The sequence below is a fragment of the Hippocampus comes genome, unplaced genomic scaffold (genome assembly GCF_001891065.2).
Source record: "Hippocampus comes isolate QL1 unplaced genomic scaffold, H_comes_QL1_v1.1 scaffold38, whole genome shotgun sequence".
NCBI classification, from domain to species: Eukaryota; Metazoa; Chordata; class Actinopteri; order Syngnathiformes; family Syngnathidae; genus Hippocampus; species Hippocampus comes.
Window position 1 is genome coordinate 286,535 of NW_017805716.1, and position 9,908 is coordinate 296,442.

The 9,908-nt window shown below is 49.1% G+C and overlaps 3 protein-coding genes across 6 annotated transcripts in view; 2 read left to right on the forward strand and 1 right to left on the reverse strand.

The window, feature by feature from the left end:
• Positions 1-21: 21 nt before the first annotated feature.
• On the reverse strand, positions 22-1,814 carry ccdc59 (coiled-coil domain containing 59). Of its 2 annotated transcripts, XM_019883189.1 has the most exons (5): positions 1,705-1,814; positions 1,191-1,353; positions 592-931; positions 392-500; positions 22-326 (listed from the first exon to the last, which is right to left on the reverse strand). In XM_019883189.1, exons 2-5 carry the CDS (start codon positions 1,333-1,335, stop codon positions 147-149), a joined length of 774 nt encoding a protein of 257 aa, XP_019738748.1. In that variant the 5' UTR covers positions 1,336-1,353; positions 1,705-1,814; the 3' UTR covers positions 22-146. The 2 variants fall into 2 exon arrangements, with proteins under 2 accessions (XP_019738748.1, XP_019738747.1); XM_019883188.1 differs by lacking the exon at positions 1,705-1,814 and having other exon boundaries at positions 1,191-1,438.
• On the forward strand, positions 1,588-6,361 carry mettl25 (methyltransferase like 25). 3 transcript variants are annotated; one of them, XM_019883177.1, is made up of 12 exons: positions 1,588-1,919; positions 2,053-2,226; positions 2,295-2,401; positions 2,470-2,940; positions 3,013-3,167; positions 3,262-3,343; positions 3,428-3,457; positions 3,576-3,649; positions 3,865-3,958; positions 4,101-4,175; positions 4,365-4,436; positions 4,803-6,361. In XM_019883177.1, the coding sequence occupies exons 1-12, from the start codon at positions 1,706-1,708 to the stop codon at positions 4,887-4,889; spliced, it is 1,635 nt and encodes a 544-aa protein (XP_019738736.1). In that variant the 5' UTR covers positions 1,588-1,705; the 3' UTR covers positions 4,890-6,361. The 3 variants fall into 3 exon arrangements, with proteins under 3 accessions (XP_019738736.1, XP_019738734.1, XP_019738737.1); XM_019883175.1 differs by having other exon boundaries at positions 3,013-3,160; positions 3,249-3,343; XM_019883178.1 differs by having other exon boundaries at positions 3,013-3,160; positions 3,249-3,343; positions 4,371-4,436.
• A 393-nt stretch (positions 6,362-6,754) lies between these two features.
• The window catches only part of tmtc2a (transmembrane O-mannosyltransferase targeting cadherins 2a), a 19,590-nt gene continuing 16,436 nt past the window's right edge, over positions 6,755-9,908 (forward strand). Inside the window, exon 1 of the mRNA XM_019883169.1 lies at positions 6,755-7,298. Within this exon, the coding sequence (XP_019738728.1) occupies positions 7,216-7,298 (83 nt within the window). The 5' untranslated portion in view covers positions 6,755-7,215. The remainder of the gene's footprint in view (positions 7,299-9,908) is intronic.

Genomic DNA, 9,908 nt, shown 5'->3' on the forward strand with positions numbered 1-9,908 from the left:
TTCATTCATGATAACAAGGGCTGTATTTTCACATTTATTATGAAATGCACAAAATGACACAAGAGGACATTGTCGCCTTATCTTACAATGCCATCTTGTGGTAAAACCGCACAAGATTCACTTTCTGGCCCAAATCATGCGCGTGTTCATTTTTTGGGAGTCGTTTCTGAGATTTTCTGGATCTTCTGAAGCAAGTAGTCCATTTGAAGATTGAGATTGGGCTGCCCCTTCTTGGTCTTTTTGCAAAGCATCTGGTACGTCTCCATCTTTTTCTCTTTGTACTTTCGAATGGACTCCTCACGCTGCTGCTTGCGCTTCAGGAATTCCTGGAAAGCATCGATCGAAATTGAAGCATCGAAACAGAAAGTCCACCAATGTTTAAGATAATGACCTCTTTTTTTTCCCGCTGCTTTTGTCTGACTCGCTCGCACTCCTCCAGGGACCTTTGGTAGGACGTCTTCTTGTCCATCTTTTTCTTCATGCGGTTGCTTAGTGGCAGGCTAGAAGAGAATATCAATGAAAGGAGTCACCCCGACACATTGGCAATTGAAAAGTACACTTGGCGTGAGTTTTCGATGACTTAATCTATACCTTTCTGATACCGGTGTTGATTTTTCTGTATTTTCAGCCTCAGAGGGACCTGCATCTTCTGGTTCAGAACCAGCCTTCTCCTCCATCTCGGCCTCATTTGGTTTCTCCTGGCCTTGTCCTTTCTTTCTCAATTTGACCCGGTTCACTCTGTTTGTCCACACCTCATTCCTCAGCTTCTCCGCTTCGGCCATGTACAAATGTTTGAGGTGTTCCGGGTACTCGTCGTGGTACAGCAACGATGTTGAGGACGTCTGTTTGTTTGTTTTCTTCTTCTCCTTTCGCAAAAGTTTGTTGTACTCATGCTTCACTTTCTCTTTGCGCTCAAACGCAAAACCTTGACCTGGGACATGGAGACAAAAGCGTGTTAGGTGTCAGATCGTGGTGGTTGCCCCCAAGTTAGTAAAAATATTGTGGACATTTTTGTCACCATGCTTAAAATGACTAATTTTCTCTCTTTTCCATGCAATTTGTCTAAGAGGAGCATTATGTTGAAATTCTGAAAACACCGTGCAATAGATTACCAAGAAAAATATAAAAATGGAAGCTAGCACAGACATACAACAGAAAAACAAGCAATACAACTTGAAGCCTTAACTTACCTTCTTTAATACTTCCTTGGAAAACTTTGTTTACCGGAACCCATTTCTTCTTTTTAACGACGGCATTTTGCTTTTGGGGCTTCTTCCAGTTCCCTTCTTTCGGTGGAAGGTTACCTGGCTTCCATTTGGCATGTGTCGGTGCCATTTAAACTTCGGTCTGGCCCTAGGATGGTGAAATGTTTACATGTGTTCCGAATGCGTGTCCCACTTCTGAGTCGCAGTCGCGGGATGATGACGTTTAGTAGAAGACAAGATGAAAAGAATTCAGACCATTCGATATTTCTGTTTTATCCACGTCAAATTTTTAAATAATGAACACAACCATAATTTAATTATTACATAGATTAAAATTAAAATTTAGTGATGGCTTAAACTAAAACGTAAACACTCTACACACCGCGTTTCCACACGAGTGGAACATCGATGATCGTTACTCGACTACCTATTCCTGGATTACTTCGAAAGTAGACTGACATGAATCGCGACTATTCGCCTCGTTTTTATCGTTTTTTACCATGATTCCCTCCTCGGTCAGCCTCGCGGAGCTGCGGCAACGCATGGATGAAGTAGCGCGTTTTCTCGCGGCCACTCTGAGCATCGCAAACGCGCACACGGTGGAGTTTTACACACACGACGTGTGGAGTCGTTTCATGGCCGTGCCGCCTGAGGAGGTGCTGAATGCAATTGGCATAAGTGGCCGCCAGAGGGAGCCAGACGTCCAAAAACAAAGTGACCGAAACCGTTTCTGTTGACATTTTAATATTACCAGTACATTATTTAAACAAAATGTGATTATCTTAAATATTATGTGCATGTAAACAATGGAATTGGATCTTTTTCTTGCCTTTTTCTCCATGAACAGAACAATCGAGGACCACATTCGGGTTTTGCCAAGACGCAAACAGGCTGGTTGACCCACATGAACTCTTGCGTTCAGCCAAGGCCCACTCACTTCCCGGCCTGGGGGTCTGCACGAGCCGGGATGAGCTTTTGGAGGCCCTCAGACGAAAGCCCTCGGAGTTAGGCACTGATATGGGTATGACGTGATGGTCATTTGGATGCAATGGTTTGAGAGCTCACCATTTTTTTCTCTCTCTCTTTTAGTTGTCGAATTAGACCCGGATGAGTTCATGAACATAAAAAAGTCGCATGAGGTGCAGTCAATGGCTGAGGTAGTGGACTGTTTGGCCAAGCGCTGTAGAGTCAAACAGGAAAGTATTACTTTTGAGCCCTGTATTGGATTATATCGGGTCTGATAAGCATGGCGTGGATCTCGCAGGTTATCGACGTGGGCTCAGGGAAGGGCTACCTGAGCTCCTTCCTCTCCATGCAGCACGGCCTTCGAGTCTTCGGCATTGACTCGTCCAGCATCAACACCCACGGGGCCCAGGAGAGGAACCGCAAATTGAAAAAGTTCTCCAAGGTGTACCAGAAACACAGGAAGGCTGCAGAAGCAGAGAAAGACGTACCACAAATCAAAGATGCAGAAGATGGAAATGAACCACAGGAGGCTGAGGTCCAGACCCCAGACCTGAACACCAGCGAGGAGCTCTTCTTGAGTGCCATGTCGTTGGAGGTGGAACAGTCCGGCAAGGTCTCACTGACCGATGAGGAGAGGCAGAGGAGGAAGATGGAGAACCTCCAGAAGAAAGCCCAGATCAGAAGCGGCGCCACCGGCGCCGTCTTTTCTCCGCTCACGTCCTACGTTACCGCCGAAACGGAGCTGAGGGAGCTCATCGAGGAGCTTGAGGTCAGCTCATCCCGCATCTGGACTTTGCATCGTCGCCAAACTTTGTCTAAAAACCTCTCGTCCCCACGCCAGGACGCGGTCCTGGTGGGCCTGCACACGTGCGGCGACTTGGCACCGAGCATGCTCCGAATGTTCGCGGCCAAAGCGGAGCTGCTCGCCGTCTGCGGCGTGGGATGCTGCTACAACAAACTCTCGGAGGAGTTCGAACCCGACACGCAGGGTCCGAAAGCGTATTCTTGACAGAAAATACTCCAGAGTGTGTTTTTTTTCCTCCGTCGCCTCATCAAAAGCTTCTGCGGCCCCTCCAGAGAGTTCGCGTGGTGCTTTCGGGTTCCCTCTGAGTCAGCACCTCCGCCGCCGCTCGTGGTTCTGCGGCCGAAACGCCAGGATGTCGGCGTGCTTGGTGAGTTCCGCGAGTCGTGTGCGTATTACGGTGCGACGAGTCTCTCACGGGTGCGCTTCCTTCCTTCCTTGCTGACAACAACAGGCGCTGGAAAGAGTTGCAGTGGGCCACGGGGTAAGTGCGTCCGTGTTTGTTTGGGTGGGGTCAACAGTCAAACAAACAAAAAAATTCATCAAATCATTGTTCGCTCATCTACCGGCATGCTGATTTGTGTTTTTTCCTCACACAAAAGATTCAGATGGATTCACTGTTCTACCGGGCAGTCCTGCATGTTATTCTCCGGGATCATTACGGCGCCTATAAAAGGTAACAGGAAGTCGAAATATTTACGGCATTGTGGAAAGACGTGGGTTTGTGGAAACCTTTTATTTTTTGCCTTCCTATTATCTATAAGTGTATATTATGTATGTATTCTTTATCCTCTGCGAAGAGCAACTGTAGCTTTCTGAGGACTGTCCGTCTCCATGTACTGTATATCACGATGTACGTCTCGCTGTCATGAAGTATTTGCTCCCTATTAGCGAAAAGCGAGTGGGGAACGTCTACTCCAAGGCGAAATCTTTTGTGGATTACGTGCGACGGGCTCTTCGCAAGCTGGACCTGGATGATTCCAAGGTCAAAAATCGCAATATTTCACATTTCTATTCCATTTTTGAGATGCCGCGAGGCCCCATTGGCTTCATTTGTCGTGCGATCGCCAAGGCAACCGCACGCCAAATGGTCCCAAACAGCCCTTGATGATGCATTTTCCTTCCAGCTCTCCGACGAGGACATTCAGCGGTACCACGACGTGCACGCGCCTCGCCGGCCAGAAATGCACGCTTTCAATCTGGTGAGCCATTTTCACAGCCGCCCCCGCGTTCACGTCGGGTGGAAACCTTTTCATGCCTGCTCGTAAAAGCCAATAAATTGCCCCGCCGTTAAAGGACCTCATTGCGAACAGTGAAATGACTTTCGGCGGGCGGTTTTGATGTGCAAATGGATGAGGAATTAAAAACTCTGTTTTCATGTGCGTGTGGAGTTGAAGGTGACCCTGGCTCCTTGCATTGAAGGCCTCATTCTCATGGACCGCCTCTGCTACCTGAAAGAGCAGGTAATTAGACGCTCATGCGAAAAGCGCGCTCGCTTAAATCACAAATGGCCGCTTCAAGGCAAAATGGCCGACTTCCTGTTGGGGTCAATCGTGATCATGACTTTGACTGACATTCAACTCAATGAACCTGCTTGTTGACGATATTTTGAGCCACCCGCCAGGGGTCGAACGCACAGTTCAGGCTTCCTGGAGCTACGTAAATAAAGAAAGTGGGCGGAGCCTCCACTGGGAGGTCACTTTGATGGACAAAAGTCTTGGGACACACTTTGGCATCAATAAGTTAATCGGTGAAGGACTTAGGCAAGATCACCAAATTTTTCCATCTGAAAAAAAAGATTATGAAACAACTTTTTTTTTTTTTTACAGGATGAGGGATCCTTTTCCGCTTTGGTGCAACTGTTCGACCCGCTTCTGTCGCCGAGATGTTACGCCATCGTCGCGCTGAAGGGGTGACGTGCAGCGCTATTTTTGTACATCGCTAATTGATTCTATGACAAGAACTTTAGTCATAAAGGGAGATTTTTTTTTTCTTCTGAACAGATAGTGTCGCTTTTCAAGTCATGCAACACGTGCTGGACAACATCTGGAAAAAAAAAAAAAAAGCACCAGTCTTGTTTGATTGAGCTGTGTAATTTTTTTTATTTTTTTTTCATCTTGAGGCTGGAAGGGTGTCTCAAAAAACGCTCGTAGCCGCTGAGCCCTTTCGGGGGAGTTTTAAAGCGAAACCTGGATGGCCACGCGAGTCTGGAAAGAACATCGCGAGGCTCCCCGGCGTCGGAGGAAGAGGCCTTGACCTCTTTAATCTGTACAGCTGTTTTGCTCGCTCCCTCGATAAATCTTTACATGCTTGGAAACCAATATTGTCGAGGTCGCAGACGCATGAATTATGAATGGAATCGAACTTCGTGTGGAGCTGCAGCATTGGCGGCGACCGCAACCGTCTGATTGCCGCTTTTGCTCGATTCCGAATGGATTTTCACACTCGCGGGCGGGAAACGTTGCCAAGAATGCTTCGAAATGACGTCCAATAAATATGATTGAAGTCATTCAAAACAAAAATGAGGGGGGCTTCTTGTCACGCACATCAGAGGCGGGTTTTGGCTTCACGCTTAATATTGAGACCGTCGACGGAAAGCGAGGCTCAGCCCCCGCAGCTGTGATTACCCGTTTCCTGCGCGATGTTTATCTGCAGGGGTGAAGAAGCAGTGGTTCCGGAGTAAATAGCACGGAGGGGGGAAATGACTCGCTATGTTTGGCCTACAGCGCGTCGTATCGGCGGATATATCGACGGAAATGCTCTCCGTGGCAAAAGTTTGATTGTTTTTTTTTATTTTTTTTTTTTCCCACGCCGCTCTGAAATTAGATTCGGGATATTTGACGAACGGGCGGCCATCGCAAAAGGGAAGTGAATTGAAACATCGAAGAGGCCACAGAAATGTGCAAAAGAAGACGTGTTTGAGATATAATATTGATAGTCACCCCCCTATGTTCAGCTTATTTATAATTGTGGCAATGTTGTTCCTAATCCCTAATCACTTTGGCTGGCTGTAAAACGGGAGCCTGCCCTTTCCCCCTCCCGTCCTCGCGGGTTCAAATGAGGGTAGACTTTGAATTCTTGGCTCTGTGCTGGAAGATAGCGAGGAATCCCAAAACCGAGCGCCGGCGAAGCAAACACCGCTTAATGAGTTGCTCCGAAGCCAAGGTTACAAATGTGTCACTAACCTCCGCCTGCCCTCGGTGCATCCTGCTCCATCTGCTTTGCTTTTCCTATTGGGCTCTTGTTCCATCACGCCTGGCCCCCCGATCGTGGGACAAGCTTTTGGTCCATCTGGCGGTCAGCGGGTCCAACCTGGCGTCCATCCGCAACCTCGACAAACAGAGGACAAAGATGCATTGGCGGCTGTGGAAATAAGAAGTCTACACACCCCTGTTTGAACGCCGGTTTTGTTTGTTTTTTGTGACACACACACAAAAAATAGATCACAATCAATTGCTTCCACAAATTAGAATTTTTAACCACTCATCCCAAGAATTGAGGTCAAAACAGTACACGCCTGCCACCAGTTGGAGTACATTTCACCGCAAATAAATTTCAGATGTTCAAGTAGGCTTTTGCTTTCTGTCAGCAGACTGAGGGTTGTAACCGCATATGCTATTTTGAGCGTTCATTATGAATATCCATCTAAAAATTAAAAGACATTTGGGGGACTTGGGTTTTTTTCGTATTTAATTATTGCCTTTCATTATTAATAATGGACGCATCCGTTTATTTATCATCCCAAATCAAATGCCGTGTGTTTTTATTCGACAGTTATGACTCGTTCTTTGCAGATTCGGCAGTAATAAACGACAAAAGCCTTCTTTGTGTGCCCGCTATTGTATTCGGTGCGGCGGCCAGTGCGCATGCGCAGCCTCCCCGCCTTCCAAACCACGCGCGCTTGGCTCCCGTTCCTCGCCTCTCTCACGCACATCGACCGGCGATGCGCATCGCCGCCACGCGCTCTCATCTCATCGCTCTTCATCGCCTCCTGACAACCCTCGCGAGCCGCCCGTGAGCGTCTCGGGTGGGCAAAGGGGGGGTGGGGGACGTCATGGCCCGCCGTGACAGCACACTTCGGGTGCGCCGGGAGAAGCCCCGCGCGGCGTCGAGAGCCGCGCTGCCGAGCGGCTGAGCCACGACAGGCACACTCGGCTGTCATCCGCTTCTCGACCTTCCTCTTCGAACCCATCCTCACACCCCTCCCGACCCCCCGTGCAAGCTCCGCTTCGGCTCGGAGAGATGATCACGGAGCTGCTGTGCACCGCCGTGGCCGTGGGGGTGTACGTGAACACGCTGGACGCGGACTTCTGCTACGACGACAGGTAAAAAGGGGGTCGCCCTCCTCCCACTTCCTCCTCCTCCTTTTGCCTCTCGGCTGCTGTCGCCCTGGCCACCCTGGTTAGGTTACCATGGTTACGGCGCTTGTTTTGCATGTGCCGTTTGCCACTTGGCTGTCGACCGCTCGCGAGTGACTGGCGACCAATCCAGGGCGTACCCGGCCCCCTACCCAACTCAGCTGGGAGAATCTCCAACTCGGGACTCTAAAGCTGCGAAGAAAATTGAGTTGTGCGTGTGTTTTTTTAAAATCTGCTGTCGTCGAAAATCAGTTGTGTTTTTAGAAACACAATCCCTGCTACTGCTTTGGCTGCTGCCTCGAACCCCACTTTGTGCCGACGCTGGCGCGACACTCTACATTTGCAGTAAATCACCAAGCGATGACACGTGAGCAATGCGTCGGATGATTTATGCCACGGCAAACGGCGAACAGGTGCTTTCCGCCCGGCAGGCGCTCTTTAAAGGTCAGAAATTTATAGGACTGTTCCTGGCCAGAATGCCCGATCATAAGCTAGTTGTATAAAGTCAATGGTAACTGCCCTTATACACTTAAATGACCTTTCCCTAAGTCGATATAAAGCAACATTTTACCCATTGACGGGTTTGGAAAATAGATGGCCGGATGCTTTTATGTCCATTGGGTACTGTGGGGATCAATTGATTGGCGACCGGTCCGCCGCTTGTTCCAACCGGGATAGGCTCCAGCTCAAGTTGTTTTCGAACAGGATAAGTGGTAGAAAAATGGATGGATGGATGTTTGGTGTCCAGTGGAGGACAGTGATTCACATCGCTGTCGCTCGATCAATCCGTCATGATTGATTGGCGACCGTTCCGGGGTTTCCAACTTTTGACGAAATGCGACTGTAGCTCATCTGTGACTCTGAACGTCGAAAGAAAATAGATGGATTGATTTCGTGACATCCAGTGGAGTGCAGCGGTTCACGTAGCCGATCGATTCCCAATCAGTACAATCACACGACGATTGACTGGCAATCCAAATCCATCGCGGGCCGTTTTCCATTTTCCATTCCTGTTGCATCCCAGGGGCGCATTTACCCGCCCAGTGTCTATCAGATTTTGCGGTGACGTTGCCTGGGCGGTCATCCATCCATCATGCTCGCGCGTACGTTCGGCCGGAACACGGCGGCGGTTGTCACGGAGCCTTCGGGTGACGGATTACCCGCAGCGCCGCCCGGCGCGTCCGGGAACCACACTCCATCCTCGCCGTCAAAGTTCAGCATCCGACCTACGCCGCACATCCATCAAGGTTTTGCTGGTAATTCACATAAAGGGGGACAAACAAAAAAAGGGGCTTTGCTTCACGGCTGTGAGATGAAGGTTGATAAATAGCGAGGAGAGGCGTGACCCTTCCTGGCTCTTCATCAAACGGGGTCGAAAGCCGCGTGCCGGGGAAGGCTCCCCCAGGAGGGGGGGGGGGGCAACGGGGGGAGTTTACAGGTTCATCTGAGGAGACTCCTCGCCTAATTTCCCCTTTCATCCTCGTTTGTCTTTCCCCCCCGACGACCCCCGGTTGTGATCTTCCGAAAAGCTTGATCTGACCTTTGACCCCACTCGAATCCAATACGGGCTACTTCGCGTCACACGCAGTTGGGAGAATCCCCGACGTGATGGCGAGGACGGATAACTCTTCGACGGGGCCATGCGGAATCCGACTTGTGCGGCGCTCTGCTTCTTCAATCAGGTCAAGTGTTTTTCCTGGGCACCGCTAATGCTAATACCAATGAAAGAAAAAAAAACCCCAAAAAAAACCCAAAAAAACGCTGCTTGTTGAACCATTACGGGTTGTTATTCTGGGACCTGGGAGAGGGGGTGAGTCAAGCCGGGGAAAAAAACGGAGCGACTGTTCTTGGGTTGGCTATAAATGTGAAGTGATTCGCATTTTGGGCAAGTCGACTAGTGACTAGATGACTAGTATTTGGAAATGAAACAAATTTACGGGACTAGATGAACGATGACTGTGATTTATTAATTTTTTTCTTCATGGGGGGGGGGAATGATTTGTTTATTTGAGGGAGGCACTGGATTGCGGCACAGCACTCATTTGTCTTCATCGATGTGCATGCCAGCCTTACGACTTACGAAAAGCCTATTTGAATACTTATCAAGATTTGTGTCTGCTCCACAAACGACGCGGTCCCATTTGTCAAATGAAGTCATGAATAGTTGTTGCGTTTTTCACGTGAAGACAGACGAGGCGGCATCGGCGGCGCAACCTCAGTCGCCTTTTGGTAATATTAAATCCCGAAGCCCGCGGGACACCCCGACCCTGTTTTGAATCTTCAACCAATAAGTGCATCAGTATGATCGCGTCCCTCAAAAATGTCCTTGATCCCGGTTCAAAACCGTAGCGCTTTGAGTCGAGACGCTTAATGAATTGCCTCGACGCTCCGCCGCACATGACTCACCCGTTCGCGGAGCGCCTTCACACGCGGAAAGTATGCGTGAGAAGGGCATTAAAATCACCACATAATAACTGACACGGTGATATGAAAAACATGCTTTCCTTTTTCTTTTTTTTTTTCTGAAGATGAGTCGAGCCATGTTCCTTATTCAAACGACAGCCATGAATCTCCCCC

Excerpts from the sequence above, each read along its gene's own strand:
- ccdc59 (XM_019883189.1), bottom strand. The coding sequence starts at position 1,335 with ATGGCACCGACACATGCCAAATGGAAGCCAGGTAACCTTCCACCGAAA. Across the intron at positions 932-1,190 it reads CCAAGGAAGTATTAAAGAAG|GTCAAGGTTTTGCGTTTGAG; the intron begins GTAAGTTAAGGC and ends TCCATGTCCCAG. Across the intron at positions 327-391 it reads AGCAGCGGGAAAAAAAAGAG|GAATTCCTGAAGCGCAAGCA; the intron begins GTCATTATCTTA and ends GATGCTTTCCAG.
- mettl25 (XM_019883175.1), top strand. The coding sequence starts at position 1,706 with ATGATTCCCTCCTCGGTCAGCCTCGCGGAGCTGCGGCAACGCATGGAT. Across the intron at positions 3,161-3,248 it reads GTTCGAACCCGACACGCAGG|AGAGTTCGCGTGGTGCTTTC; the intron begins GTCCGAAAGCGT and ends CGGCCCCTCCAG. Across the intron at positions 3,650-3,864 it reads CATTACGGCGCCTATAAAAG|CGAAAAGCGAGTGGGGAACG; the intron begins GTAACAGGAAGT and ends GCTCCCTATTAG.